Source organism: Dryobates pubescens, chromosome 25 (assembly GCF_014839835.1).
Source record: "Dryobates pubescens isolate bDryPub1 chromosome 25, bDryPub1.pri, whole genome shotgun sequence".
Lineage (NCBI taxonomy): Eukaryota > Metazoa > Chordata > Aves > Piciformes > Picidae > Dryobates > Dryobates pubescens.
The window spans coordinates 8,318,696-8,334,600 of NC_071636.1; the positions used below are offsets into that span (position 1 = coordinate 8,318,696).

At 38.8% G+C, this 15,905-nt stretch overlaps 1 protein-coding gene across 2 annotated transcripts in view; it reads right to left on the bottom strand.

The window, feature by feature from the left end:
• SBNO1 (strawberry notch homolog 1) overlaps window positions 1-15,905 on the bottom strand; it is a 32,089-nt gene that overhangs the window by 10,014 nt on the left and 6,170 nt on the right. For both annotated transcript variants that reach the window (XM_054173321.1, XM_054173319.1), the window contains exons 2-17: window positions 15,410-15,543; window positions 14,665-14,769; window positions 12,639-12,948; window positions 10,282-10,382; window positions 9,037-9,133; window positions 7,814-7,974; window positions 6,732-6,865; window positions 6,499-6,589; window positions 5,445-5,606; window positions 4,794-4,929; window positions 4,611-4,716; window positions 3,267-3,420; window positions 2,083-2,265; window positions 1,781-1,878; window positions 953-1,104; window positions 176-373 (exon numbers count right to left, since the gene is read on the bottom strand). In XM_054173321.1, the coding sequence (XP_054029296.1) occupies window positions 176-373; window positions 953-1,104; window positions 1,781-1,878; window positions 2,083-2,265; window positions 3,267-3,420; window positions 4,611-4,716; window positions 4,794-4,929; window positions 5,445-5,606; window positions 6,499-6,589; window positions 6,732-6,865; window positions 7,814-7,974; window positions 9,037-9,133; window positions 10,282-10,382; window positions 12,639-12,948; window positions 14,665-14,769; window positions 15,410-15,541 (2,320 nt within the window). In that variant the 5' untranslated portion in view covers window positions 15,542-15,543. The remainder of the gene's footprint in view (window positions 1-175; window positions 374-952; window positions 1,105-1,780; window positions 1,879-2,082; window positions 2,266-3,266; window positions 3,421-4,610; window positions 4,717-4,793; window positions 4,930-5,444; window positions 5,607-6,498; window positions 6,590-6,731; window positions 6,866-7,813; window positions 7,975-9,036; window positions 9,134-10,281; window positions 10,383-12,638; window positions 12,949-14,664; window positions 14,770-15,409; window positions 15,544-15,905) is intronic.

A 15,905-nucleotide genomic window follows, 5' to 3' on the forward strand; every position in this document is an offset into this window, starting at 1 on the left:
GCTCCAGTGTGTGAAATTTACTTAAATCAACTTTCTAGTGCTAGTTACAATCTCATTAAACTGCATCTTTATCAAACACTTATTTTTAGCTCAATGAAATGGTCAGGAACCATTTACAATACTCACTACCAGCAAGTATAGCTACTTGCTTGATGAAACACTTAAACTGCCTTACCATCTTCATCATCTTCACTGGATTCATCTCTGAATGGGTTGAAGTCATCATCATCTCCAGAACTCAAAAATTTGGAGCTCTCATTATCACTTTCTTCATTGTCTGAAGCATCAGATTCGCTTTCACTCTCATCAGAGCTGCTACCTGCAAGGCCACCTGTTTTGCGAGCTTTTTTGGCTTCTCTGCTGATTTCCTCACCTAATTCCATCACCACCATCACCCCAGAAGGGGAAAAAAAAACCAAAAAAAACTGGTTTAGACCTTGTAGACTACTTTTGACGTGTTCTGCATATAAACTAGAAAACACTAAATTTCTAAGAAGAGAACTCAGATTAGATTCTTCTAAACAGTTCCAAGACAGACTAATCTCCCAAGTTGTTTGTGGGAGTTTTGTTGGGTAAGAATGTAAGCAGTTTGTGAAGGGAGGTGATATCAGCCTTCTCTTTACTGAATCTCATAAAAAAGGAAGCAATTATTTCTGTGACTGCATCAGGAAGGAGTCTGATACTGCAAGACATTTTGGGATACGGCCCCATAACTACATCAACCCAGTTTTGAGCAAAGTGGTAACCGGAACTGACAGGTTATATTGCTTCAGCATCAGTTCTAAAACCTGATGATGGAAATTCCTACAAGTCTGTAGGACTTGTAATAGACACTCTTTCACAAGTGACTGCACTGCTGTTTACACTCCCCTATTTCCTCCCGAGTTCACTCTAAGGCAGCTCTAAAGTTGCCGTTTTCACTATGGCATTAGTGTAAGAACGTAAGCATTACCTTTCCGCTTCTTTATTTTGTTCTCCTTGCAAGGGCTGTCTCTAGGTGAATTGTTATTACTTTGAGCAGTCAAGTCAATTCCCAACAAGCTAAACAGCTTCTTCCTGTCAGGAGCTGGAAAGTGCTTTTCAATAAGAGACTGGAATACTCCTCTGGTTAAGGAGAGAGGGGAAGAAAAAAAAAAAAAAAAAAAAAGAAAAAGGTTCTTCAGTCAAATTTGCATTTAAAGAAGAAAAGTAACATTTTCCCAACTTGCTTCTCTGAAAAACTACTCCTTGGGAACGCTATTACATAAACACTGAGTAATTATCACCCATATTACTCTATTTGTCACCTTCTTTAAAGTAGGAGACGTTTACAGCACTACTATTTACAACTTGGTAAATTTTGTTTTGGTATCAAGGGGTATTGCTACTCCATTTTCTCACTGCTCGGAGTTTAAATGACAGGTTAATTTATTAAGAACTTCAGCAAAGCACTCCCCAGACTGGATCTGGCTCATTTGATAACAGGGAAGTCATGACAGACTTGCTTGGGTATAAATGCAGTGTACACTTAGCAAGCCCTCTCCTCTTCCCAGTGAGAGAGCTATACCAGTTTTCACACCTGAAAACATCACTTCAGAGTGCCAGGAAAACTAGGAACTAACCAACAGTTCACTTCAGCAAGACTGCCAGATTTTATGCACAAGCAGATTAAGAATATCAGTAGTAAAGGATACCAAACTTTGTATACTGATGCGTGCTTTACACATGAAAGAACAAATCATTACACACAATGAGCTGGATTAGTTTTGTAAAGGACAATTCTAACAAACTTCAATCTTACTTTGCTGTAGAAACAAAGTCATTCAGTTCACCACCACCTTCCTCCAAAGCTTCTAATGTTCTTGCTTCTCCTGTTGACTGCAGGCCAATGACAACACACTAAAAGATGAATGAATAAGAAGGCATTGTCACTAAGACAACTGACTTAAGTTTATTTTGCCTGAATTTCTGCTCATTAAACATCTTCAATAGCATAAAGCCAACAGCCTGCTAATACAGTGTCTGAAAATATCTATTACAGACAAAAAAATCCAATAGTCTTACTTTAACAAAAGCATTTGATAAGTCTTGACCTCAACTTACTTTTCCGTTCTTGATTTCTTCCCGAGCAAGCTGCACCACTCTCTTTACTTTAGATGCTATGCAAAGGTACTTGAAAAACCTCTGATGAGCTGACCAAAACTGACCCCACATGGACTTTTTCATTCGTTGCTCTGCATCGATTAGGTCAGCTGCTTGTTGAAATCTCTCTCTAGCACTCACCCACTGCAGAAGAAAATTGTAATTGCTTTACATGTCACACTTCAAGGCTACACAAGTACATTGTTTAACATCCAAATAAAACCAGAAGTTTAATGTCACAGTACTATGTGGCTGCAAGTCAAGGAAACTCATCATGTATCAAAGCTCACAGAAGAGAAAACAGCTATGGCTTAGTAAATTCAGAAGATGATTACTCTCCTAATGAAAAGCAGATACATTTACATTACGACCAATGCAAACACACAGTATTTTCTAATATCTAGTTTCTCCACTAACAATACTGGTTAAGAAAGAAAAGAACTCTGGCCACAATTAAGTATAAAGCAAGATCCCAAGAAATGCAAAGGCCCACTGCCTTTGTTTCTACAATGTTTTATTACAGCAGTTGTTTCTGGGTGAGGTAAAGTAAGCTTCGGACACAAGTTTAGTGATTTTCAACACTCAAGTGAAGTGCTGGTTTAAAGCTGATATTCTGCACCTATCAAAGATAAATGCTAATTATCGTAGCTATGCAACATGAATACAGAGCCATACTTAAACACCTCTTTAACAGGTAAAGACAGATTCAATGCTTTAGATTTAATCCACCATGTGACTGAAACTACTCTGCACCGTTTAACTACAAGCACCACTCCAATGAAGGGCATGCAGCTTGTTCTCAGCTTGGTTGCCCAAAGAGGGAAGAATGAAGCACAAAAATATGGGCAACAGCTAAAGAGCTTTATCTTAGGCAACAAGGACCAAGGGCTCTGAAGTACTGCTAGAAGAGTGTGGATCTGGCAGATACTAGTAGATGCATCCAAAACTGCAGCTTTTGACTCAAACCAAGAATTAACAGTTTCTGCCAAGTCTTACATGGAGAAATCTTTACACTAAGATGAGACAGGAAGATGCCACTTCTGTCTCCCTCAACAGGTTACTTCAGAAACATTTCAAGTTTAAACCAAGTAACCTCAACCTCTCAGAACTCAATACAGAAAGGGAATTTAAAAAGGCATTCTTACCAGTTTCACAGATTTGTTGTACATTTTAACATATTCCTGGGATAGCAGAACTTCATCAATTTTGAAAGTGACACCTGAAAAACTCAACTGTCGTGCTATGTACATTCCTCTCAGCTTCATATCCATAGCAACTATTTCCATGGCACCAACACCTCTAAAATAAAGGAACAAATTAAATGGATATTAGAATTTTCAAGAGCAAGGTTTGCTAACAGAACACAGAACCAAAAAAAACCAACCTCAACCTTGAAGTGTTTCAGAAAAAAGCAGCACGCTTACAAATGTGAATGAATGTAATAACACACAGTAGTAGGGACTTCAGAAAACACGTGCAATCAGAAAGCCTTACAATTTAGCCTTCACATAAAACTGCATCACTGCCTCATGAGTATTACATATAGCCCAAGAGGTATAAACACTCAAATAGTTACTTTTTCCCAAATGACCTAGCATGCATAGGGAGACAGTTTCTTGACAATTGTAATTGGATAATGAAGATCTTGCATTGCCATTTTACACACTCCACTGAAGATTTAAACTAATGAGCTGCATTCAGCTATTCAGATCCATGCTCATGTAACTGAAGTTCTCTTCAACAGCAATACACCTTCAGCAATATCTCGAAAGCACAGAAGTCAACTGCAAAGCTAACCTGCTCACAAGCTTGGGCCTGTAATTTCATTATTGCCCATTTGATACATACTCAGCAATAAAGCAGAGACTACGCTTGCAGAGTCTAGAGAAATCATGCATCATGTAGATGGTATGCAAGAAGATGCATACTAAGCCCTACTGTAGCACTCTGCAGTGTTCCAAATTCTAAGTTAGCACCTTAATATATGACATTTCACCTATTTACCAAAGGACATAGTTGTGTTTTCTACTGACCTCATTAAACTAAACTCACATTTAGTTTACTAAGTTCTGCAGTATGAAGTACCTTGCAACGGCATTCTTTTTTCTGAACTGGGTTCTTACACCAGAACACATGAGAACAAGCCTTCTTCCTGTTAAACTACCTAATCTGAATGCATAAACATTAGAGGGCTTCTGCCTATGAGACATCTACTACACTGAGCATACTCAGGACAGTGTTTTCATGATGAGCAGCAAAATATTTTCATTTTATGATACCTGCATTTTAAAAGGGCTATTTTCCCAGCAAGCTTCTACAACTCTCAAAGGCTTTTTTGTGAGCAAGGAAATTATCCCATTTTTTACCCCATAAGACATGACATTTGTGCTAGATGTAGAAGCCAGAGTCAAGACCATGAGGGAGCAAAGACAAAGGAAGCTGAGTCAACCACAGCCATAGGCATTTCTGTTACAAGTCTGCAATGTTACCTTCTTTCGACAGCCTGAATAAAGTCGCTGAATTCCCTAAATGGGGTTCCTTCACCCCATATTCCAAGCCGGTTCATGTATGCCATATTTCTTGGCTCAGATGCACCTAGGAGAAGAACACACTCTGTACCAATGCTGGCAGAAACATACAGGGGTATTTAATACAAAGCAAGTAGTACATACCTGTGGCACTAGCATAAACAACCCTGGCTTTGGGAAGTTTATTTTGAAGTTCCAATACAGCCAGACCTGTTTTTGTTGGTTTTGATGAACCAACAGGACACAGATTCTTAGCTTTATGACACTCATCAAATACAATCTAAAAAATAAATTAAGGAAAAACTCTCATTTTTAGGATAAGGAACTAAAACAGAAGACGAGAAAAATCTGCTCACTACAGTATGTGGCAGCAGTAGCTTGTAAACTCAAAAAGACACTACTCATTTTTCACTAAGAACTTTGGGACTTGGCTATTAGGTATTTAAAAGCACAATTAGCAACAGTTGAGTTCTTTACAATGCTGTTGATACTCAAAGACTGAAGAAAACATCAGTGTAAACTTTTAGGTTCTTAAGCATCATATTTCAATTTCATGTGTTCGTTGTGGAAGCAGAAGCTTCCCTCTTGTACCAGAGCTGTGTGGCAATGTAACAGGTTTGGCATAAAGCCTGTAAATCTTCAAATCTCATGTCAGAGCAAGCACACAATTGATTACTGTCATAAACAGAAAACAACAGCTACCACCACTAGCAAATTAAAATACAAGACTGTCTTAAAGATCTAAGCTTAAATAACAATTTGGTTACAATCAACTGAGCTCCAGTTAAAGGATACAACTCCATCAAAGTCTTCACCACACCAGTGAAGAAGCTGCTTTAATCTGGTTTTGTATTTGCCACCAGACTGACTTTCACCAATCAGAGAAGAATAGGTAGCAAAGATGACACCTTTCTTCACACTTCCATTATGTTTGGAAGAAATCTTCCCATACTTGAACTGCAATAAAAAGATCGTTACAGAAATTACTCAAAAGAGATCCCTCCTCAAACCCATCTGCCACATGATTACAAGATGGTGGTGGTCTTAAGCTTAACATGTGCACACTTTGAACCACCAATATCGCTAGATCATGACTGGGGTATGGCTGGCATATAGTATCAGGGCCTTAAATACATACTGAAGGAAGGCTACATCTGAGGCCTCAGAAGATTTTTGACTACATACTTTCCTTAAACAAAATTAGGATTTTAGTTTCAATGCATCCCTTAAGCCAAATGTATTTACAGCTGCTACCATATGAGAATTTCTAAGGCTTTACTCTATTTTAGAATAAAAAGTCTAACTCAAACCAAACTTCAAGCTCAGTGAATTCAACCAGTGAAGACACTTCACGATTTATCTAAGTGGCTAATCCCAAGCAGAGGCACAGCCTCCAAAAATAACTGCACAGGCTACTGCTGCTTTAATAAATTACCAAGGAAGTCTATTATTCAAGTGTTGCATACAAGATGTATTACATAAAATGTGTGCTGGGAGATAGAAAGGAAAGATTCAAATGCTGCAATGTCAAAAAGATGTAAAGAATACTTCAACTTCTAGAAAATACCCCTTAGTTGTGGCTTGAAGAGTAATGTTTTAAAAGAAGAAAGAAAAAAAAAAAATCAATCACATGCAAAGACTTTATCCTACAAGGGGCCTATTCACATGATTAACTTAAAGCACTGTGGTGTGGTTCTTCACAAGATTAAGGCCTGTCAGACATGAACCAGACAGCAGATTTATTGAAATTAGTACATTCTTGGTCTCAAAACAGTCAAACATGCACAACTTGCCACACAAGCGTACCTAAAGTTTTGCCTCAACTGTACATAGTAAAAAGTTTCCACACCTTGTTTAATGAATGCACCAATATGTTTTTTGCCCCAATATCTCTCAGATCTCTTTCAGCGTCGTATTTCAGATCATTCGAGACGCTGAACCTGAAGACACAAAACCAAGCATATGTTTGCTAAGTTACAGCAGTTCAAAATGCAGTTGCTAGAACATTTCTCAGAAGACAGGTCACACTCAACATAAATCAGTCACTAGAGTGTCTGCTCTAACAAACCCTGACACACTTACCAGACTGCTCTTTTTCTGCCTAACAAGTAATTTTCATAGATTATTCCAGCTATGGTCCTTCCTTTTCCTACACCAGCACCATCACCTATCAAGAATCCAGCTCTGTCTCCATTGGGCAGGAATGTTTCATGTTGCTGTAGGAGAAAGAATAAAAAACTTGTACCCATTCTCCAGAACACATCGCTGTGGATTGTCAGAAATGAGCAAACCTAAGAAACATCCTATAGAATGAGACCAGCGGTTCACCCAGCCAAGCAGCCTCCTGACAGCAGGAAGAGGGGATGTTGTATAGAAGAAGCATGAGTCTTAACTACTTTGTGTGATCCATTCTCCCACTTCCTCCCTCAGCACCTGGAACTGCTGTAAAATTGCTGTACATATCTGATTTTAAGTGCCTGCTACTAGACTGGCTGGTTTTACTTTTTAACCCATGGATACACCCAGCCAGCCACTGCCTAAATAAGAATTATTCTATCCATTTTAAGCCAATCTCCTACTAGTTCCATAAAGTTCTGCTTTGTTCTTGTTTTATGGGGTGACACTGCCGTCTTGATTATGTAAACTTTTATTTCATTCCCCTTCATCTTTCTTCTCTCCAGCCTGAGGCATTCCAGCCTTGTTAGTCTAACTTCTTTACCTTCCTCCCTGACATGCAGACAGCTGCACACACAACATCTGATGTGGACCCACTGAAGTTTAATATGGCAGCAGAGTAACACCTTGTCTTGCTCTGTATACCCTTCCCTCCCAATGACACCAAGAGTGTTGCCTTCCTTTGCCTGTTGCTGCTGCAGCAATTACATTATTTCAGAGAAATAAAAGTAACTAAGATCCTTCCTGAATGTTAAGACAGTTTGAGGTCAGCAACATGGAATGTCTTCAGACAAAGCTTTCCTAGGTGTATGACCTCATGCCAAGCTGAGGCCCACCTGTCACATTCTAATGCAATTCAAACTTCACCCAGTTGCTTATTCTTACTATTTTATCTCCTTGTAAAACTGACATAGCTGTGCTTGTCAGATAGTAGAGTTCAAGAAGAAAAAACTATGTTAGCTTTTAAGCTGTACTCATGACTGGCATACCTGGGCTGCATAAGTGATTGCTTCAAGTTGCAAAGCTGACAACCAGCCACTATCAATTGTTTCTTCTGATATTGATGTCTGGTACCACACATCAGGAGGAGTTACACTGGATAATGAGCTGGTTTCCACTACTGGGTCAGGATGACGTAGACCAATTTTTACTGGTTGAAAAGAAGATGGGAAGATGAAAGAAGTTCTGTTGCTACAGCACAGGTTATGATATTTACCATGACAAACAACAATAATCCATTTTAATGCCTGCACTCAAAAATATACATCCTTTCAAGAGTACATCAAGTGTTAAGCTGCATCACAAAGGAATATGTGAACCTGAATTTATGTGACTGCAATCTTGGCTTTGTTTCCCTTCTCACAACTTTCCCCCAGTTTATGTGATTAAAGTTCAGTTAATAGAAAGGTTTAAATTTTTTGTAGTTGACATGTTTGAGGAAAACTGGTCTGAACCTTGCCTTTTCAAAAGGCCAGAAAGCCTCAAGGTGCCAAAATCATGAAAGCAACATTCTCACTATTTATGCAGTGCTAGTTTTAAACAGTATATGGAGAAAAGATTTAGACTAGGCATGGTTTAATTGCTGACAGATGAGTGACAATAAAAATTAACCATTTAGCGACTAACTTTGTGCAAACTTTTTTGCCTTGCTTTTCAGCAGGTCAGCAATGTAGCTAGGAAACAAGGTAACAGCTTTTTGCCACTGATTACAATAAAGAGAAAAGAAAGAAGAAAGAGGAGATAGCATTAACAGCACTAAATTATTGTTATTTTATTTTTTTAATTAAAAAAACAGCTCTAAAGTCATTCAGGAACAATGCAGGAAGAATGTGCTTAGGGTAATTTCACACTACAAGACTGAAACCAGATTCTGAAGTGTAGCTGTGACCACTTAATCCCTTGACAAAATTCCCTCTACTGAGGTACAAAGTGTCTTAATACAGGTAAAAAAACTTGACCTTGGTTCATCAATCATTTCTGAAACAAGCACTTGTCAAAAATATACTACATAGTTCCTTTTCTACTGAAAAAAGGTCTGCACACCTTCCAATATGAAGTGCTACAATTTCCTAGGAAAATCCACCACAAATTCAGGTCCTTTTTACTTGCTTTAGATAGTAACCTGGTTGTTGGTGATAGCAACTCAAAAGAGCAAATAAATTAGCTCTTACAACATTTCAGCCTTTTGAGGGAACAAAACATTAGGTCATACATTTTATCGGCATGTACTCAGCATAAGTTTCTGCATGGCCCATTTCTTCTTCATCTTCCTCCTCAGGTTCCTCCTCCTCTTTTACTGCTGGCACTTTCTAGAGTAAAGAAATAACCCGTGTTAGTCAAACAGCACATTGTTAATGCTCTGGGTCACAAATGAACATGAGAAGTGAGCACAACGATGCACTTGAAGGCTTTGGCATATGTATTAGATGAACCAGTGAGCAGCTGGGAGAACTATAGACAAATCTGGGTTTTTTTATAGTCTGAACAACCCTTCAAAGACAAAGTCAGGGAACTTCACTCCTTTGCGAGGAGACTCAAGTACTCCAAAGCTCACATATGCAGAATTAAGAGAAACACTTCTTACAGCATATTAAATCCAAACTGTGACTTAAAAGGAAACTGCCTGGAAAGCACAACAGCTAGTTAACAGCCAAACCCCAACTTTCAAGTACTCCCATGAAGTCTCCTGCAGTTTCACATTCGTTACATAACTTCATAACTTTGGGGAATAGTTACAATAGTCACAGTTCTACCCAATATTCTCTGAAGCCTAACTGTTAGCCATCTTTGAGTATGATCTTGAACAATGTAAAATAGAGGAATATTTTTAAAATACTTGCTCAATGACAGATTTCCACAATTCATTTTTTTTTACATTAAACCTGAAATTAGCAATCTGAAAAATCCTTTTGTAGGCCAGTCATTAAAGAGCACCGTTCATCTCTAACTTCAGCCTGATTCTAGCTATCAGTGAGAACATGCTGAAACAAGGTTACAGCATCAGAATGCACTTCTATTACATTTAGAAAATTGAATGATACTCAATTTACATCTCAAAAATCCAACTGCCCAGAAGGTCAGCCTAGCTTCTCCACTGCTGGTTATACAAAAGGGGATATTTTAAAAAGCAAGTGTCTTAAAACACAGAGCAAGTGATATGCTTATTGGCATTAATTGGAGCACATCCTTTTTTGTCCATACCATGAGGTTCTGTTAAGGAGAGTAATTTCTTTAAATTGTCATTTACTAGACAGGCAGTCTGCTCTACACAGCTGCTAGTTTCTCCACTACATGAATACTTGGTTAGATGACTAAAACTAAGCTTTTGAACAAGCAGATGCGCTCAGTAATTCTACTACACAAAGGCACATATGAGTAACCACTGAAACTAGTCACAGGTGGTTGTGGCCAAGAACATATACATTCATCTGGCAAATTAACCATTTGTGCTACTTACCATTGTAGGTGAAAAGCTTCTCATTTTAATATCATTTATCCATATTCTTGCTACCTCTTTTGTGGAAGCCTCCTTCTTCACTGCACCATTGCTTAGGTCGGCTACAAAAGAGAAGCTGTGTTTTACAGGAATTCCCTCCAAACATTGACACAAATTAACATTCTTCTATTAATGAGCTAGAAGAGAGGTTTAAACTGTGCAGTTGCACACTGACGCTTCAAGACGACAGTATTTGTCCAAATCAAAGTGTCTAAGCAAGCAGTTAAACCCTGTTACTACTCTGAAGAAACTTCCCAGGCAGTACCAGTGCACCTGATGGGTGTGTATTCCTTTTTTTTTTTTAACATAAAATTATTTTGAACCCTTCACCAAATCTAGACACAGCATTTAGAAATACTCCATCTTGTGAGCCTTTGAAATTTCACAAGCCAGAAAGCCCAGTGTTTCCACAGAAATGAGCTTACCTGGTCTGGTGGCATTTATCACCTTAGGAGAAACTACAATTATTTCTGTAAAACAAAAAGTCAACACTTTGGACTCAACTGTCTAAAGTTTACAACAAGACCCTTTAAGAGGACGATTTATTTAACTTTCCTGTCCTCAGTCACGTTTGGAATCAAACAGCAATAGGGCTTAGTACAGAACTGAATCAATTTTACACAAAGATAGACATAAAACATCAAAAGCAGTTGTCAAGCTTCCATCATACTGACAATCAACACATGTAATAAATTTAGCATAGCATAACTGCCCCTAAAAACAATTAAGCCAATTGCACAAATAAAGCTTTCCTCAAAGAGCTTGCATAATTTTAACTTTTTAATATTCTCTGACCATATTTCTTTCCAAGAGCTTCTTTGCTCTTGAGTTTTCTACAAGTATTTCTTTTCTTTTTATGAGCACATAGAAAGATCCAGAAACACAAATAAGACTCCATGGAAATGCAGTTCCAGGAGGTGCAGGTCTCCTTTGCACTTTATACAGAAGCTACAGATTCAACTGTTTTCTGTATCTGGGCCACTACAATACCAACTGTGCACTGATGTTATTGCTATTACAGAAGCACTATTACTTACGTGCTTCTGTGAGCTTTTATTTAAAAGCAGGTAAACAGCTCCTATAAAACTTTCTCCCCCTCCTTTCTCACTCCTTTGCCTCCCTGCCCCAACTTCAGTTAGTATCTCAGCTTCAATTTTTGTTAACCACTCCCTCACAGAAAGCAATGGAACAAGGAAGCACATTTTTCTTTTGTTTCAGATATAACAGACAGCTTCATTTATTGCACACTATCTGCATATGAAAAAATAGGTTAATGCCAACCCCGCCTATAAAATCAAGTCTTATTTCAGAGACAATGAAAACACAGCAATCCACAAAAGCCTGTGTACATTTCAAAAAAGCAGGAACAGAGATAGGTATTTTCAAACTCAATTAGTCTGATCTTAACCTCATGCCATAACCAGAATAACTTGAAAGAATCAAATAATAAAAATACACACACGATGCAGCTTGTCCCTTATATTGAGCTGATCATGTAAGAAATAAGGTCATGTCCATATCAGAAATAACATATAAGGAAAAAGGAAACACAACATGAAGATTTCCTTGGGAGTTGGACTCAATCATCTTAAAGGTCTTTTCCAAACAAAACGATTCTATTATTCTGTTAGCGTGGTAGCAAAATACTTGCTTAAATGCCACAAGCACCACATTTAAGAAATAACATGGAAACAGCCAGGAAGTTTTTAGGACTTGGGTTTGGAAACAATAGATCTGATGCCTCCCATGAAACATACAGGGACAGAGATTTGCTCTCCCAGGAAATACTTTACGGGAACACTTATCACAGAAGTAGCAGCACATACAACAAATTTGGAAGATGTCCAAAAGAGTACACATTGGTCATAGTTCCACAGTAAGTACAGAGTAGAAGAGAAACCAATGCAGACTGAAGATAATCAAATCAACTTTAGTAATGGTCATGAATTAATTTTACCCATTTGCCAGCTGCAACCCAAAAATGTCATTTTCACAGAATCACAGGATTGTTTTGGATGGAAAAGACCTTTAAGACCGAGCCCAACCATTATCTAACTACCAAGTCTGGTGTTAAACCATGTCACTCAGCATCCTACAGTAAACCAAGAGCTTAAATTTCTTTTAAAGCCTACCATTTTGTATCATTTCACCTTAAATTCTAACAATGCTAAGTAAGAACAGAATTTATCAGGTTTTCTGAGCCATTTACTTTTATGGTGATTACTAATCAATAAAAATACAAGCTGTGCAAAAATCACCACATTTTATCATTTCACTATTTGTCTAAAATACTGTCATTAAAAAGGAAGAAAACTCACTTGCTGCTGTTGCTACTGGTTGGGCAATATTAGGAGGTGGCTTCAATTTCATGAGTTCATTAAGACTATTATTCTTTAGGAGATCTTTTAGCTGAATCTGGTCCTTTGAAGGTGCAGTGGTCAAGGCATTGCGTACTGCTGGTGCTGCAACTGAGGGTCGAGTAGTTGTGCTGGTCTGAATGATTTTTGCTACAGTGATGGTTTGCCTCGTGGTTGTAACAGGTGTTGTTTTTGTCATCACTATTGTAGTCCCCAAAGTTGGAAGCTGATTTATTTGATTCAGCACGAAGGTTGTGGTGGATGGTGGTTGCTAGCAACAAAGAACCAAGGAAATTTTTAGCAGTGAAGGAAAAAAAAGCAGATTTGATTAGCCTTTCATCCAGAGCAAAGGAGTCACCAGCTTTTAAAAGACTCTTGAAATAAGAAATGACTTCACATAACATGCTGAAGATGCTGGATTGATTATCTTGTGATGCAACAGTCTAAGCAAGAAGTGTCAATCTGTCACTATATTGACATATTTTTGAATGGTGCTTTTAAATGTTGAAGTGAGGAAAATGAAACAAAAATATAAGATAAAGAATTCGTCCCCTAGGCACAAATGATGACTACTACAGGTACAGGACTCATGAGCTAAAGAGAATTTCCAATATATAAGCTAGCTGCACAACTGTCAAGAGTGATTATCTTGCCTTAAAGTGTATGTGCAGCCTTTTTCAGACACTGCATTACATCCACCTTCCTGCAGATCTGCTTTTCGTATTCTCATTTCAGGCGCAAGCACCAGATTAGGGTGCTCAGAATTATCTGCAGCTAGAGAAGGTGGTACACAAGTTTGAATATAGGACTTTACACAACTTTTACATCCCCAGAATTTGCATGCAGAGGAAGTAAAATGCATATGGGACACTGTCTACTGCTTTGTCCTCCTTTGTGTTCCTTGTCAGAGATTGTGTCAACCCACTGGCAAGCTAAGCTGTCTCAGTACAAATAGACTAGAGACAATGGCCAACTAGCATTTACAGCCACATCTCCTTTTTGTTACAGTTTGGTAATATACTGTATGGGGTTTACATAGCAAGGTTTTGGTAGCATAGGGGCTACAGAAGTGGCTTCTGTGAGAAGATGCCAGAAGCTTCACCCATATCCAATATAGTCGGTTCCACCCAGCTACAAGGCAGACCTGCCACTGACCATCACTGAGCACACCAGTGATGCTGGCATCACCCTTAGTATCAGTCAGGGTTGGAAGAGACCACAAGGATCATCTAGTTCCAACCCCCCTGCCGTGGGCAGGGACACTGCACACTAGATCAGGCTGGCCAGATCCTGGTCTAGTCTTAACGCATTTAAGAAGAGGTAAAAATTACTGCACAATCAGCAGCTGGCAGAGAGGAGTGAGGATAAGTGAGAGAAACAACTATACAGGCACCAAGGCCAGTGAAGATAGGGGAGAAGGTTCTCCAGAAACAAAAGCAAAAACTCCTCTGCAGCCTGCGGTAACACAGATATCCACCTGCAGCCCAGGGAGGACCTCACACTGGAGCACACAGACATGTCCAAAGGACAGTATGACTGCATAAAGAAAAGCCTATATTGGAACATGATTTCTGGCAGGACCTGTAATCAATCATACAGGGGACCCAGGCTGAAGCAGTCCATGAAGAACTGGGGACCATGGGAAGCATCATGGTTTGAAGAGATTATGATGCTGATAGTGAAGTTGAGCCCAGGAAGAAGGGACCGGTGGCAGGAAAGTATTTTCAGATTTGTTTTTATTTCTCCTTCTCCTAGTCTACTGTTACAAGGCAGTTAAGTTCATTTCCCCAAGTCTGTTTTTGTCCATGACAGTAACTGCTGATCTCCCTCCCTGTCCTTACCTCAACCCACAAACCTTTTGTCCTATTTTCTGCTCCCCCATCCAGTTGAGGAGGGGGAGTGACAGAGCGGCTTAGTGGGCACCTGGTGTCCAGCCATGATTAACCCACCACACGTACACAAACAATCCTTAAGTACCCGTTCTTACCCGAACATTTAACAAGGCTGGAGTTGATACAGTCTCTGGTTCTTGTTTCACAGCAGCTGTGGCCTCAGTCTCCAAGCCTAGTTCTAATGCACTAAGTGGCACTGACTGCAGGGGAAAGAAAGGAAACGTCAAGAAACACTCATTCTAGCAGGGGAAAAACCTTATGACTAAATATCCACCCGTAAAATGGAAGTTAACAGGGGAAGTCCTTAACTATGCTCATTAACAAAGGTTTCATTGTAAATAAAGGTCATCAAGTGGTTGATTTCACATTCAAAGTTAAACATACAACACCCTGTTAGTTAAGCGTGGTGAAAACATACTTCGTTTTGTGATGTCACTGTTCACCATACTGTTTCCAGTCCATATCCACAATGGTTATGTTCTTGCAGACTGAATGCTGTCATGGAGCTTGAACATCACTATGTTACACTTTTTTGCACGTTTTACAGGAGGTCAGCCAGACTTGAATATTAGAGTTCCCCCTGGATACATGATAGCATGCCTCCATTTAATGTTCGTAAGTGTATTTATGTTTATATTAACCTTGGTATATTTCAGATTGCTTTTTGGTACATTTAGAAATTAGCACATGATTTTCTAAGCTCAGTACTAGGAAGCAAGGACTTAATGAAAAAATCTGCACTCTCGAACCATTTGCCATGGACACCACACCTCCCTCTCCACAATACATCAAGTACAAGCTCTTATGTCCTCTAGCAAATGACTGTGCTCTTGTTTTAACCTGCTGAACAGCTGGAGTTGGTGCTGGGTTTGCAAGAACCACGTCTGGAGAGTCAATATCAAATAGATCATTTGGACTGATTCCACTCTCGCTCAAAGCAGCAAGCAACAGATCTTGTCCTGGCTCCACCATCTCTAAAAAAATTAGACACATAAATACAAGTTACATTTAATTTTGATTTATTCTGTGTACACACACACACAGGCTTTTCATTTCCTTTCTTGGAATCAAAGCAATGCAGGTTCTTGTGTACAATTTCACTTTCTAGGTTTTCTCTGACTCTTTTGTTCATTTGTGGATTTTCCCCCCCCCCCCTTCTTTTATTTTTTTTAAAAAATCTTTTCAATACACTCACCACATTCAAAAGCAGGAAGAATTTAATAGTTTATCACACAAAAAGCTACCATACCCATAAACTCAAAAAAGTCTTTGTTGTACTACATTTTAAAGCAATACAAGAAATACCAAGAGGCAGAAATGGTGAGACTGTATTATG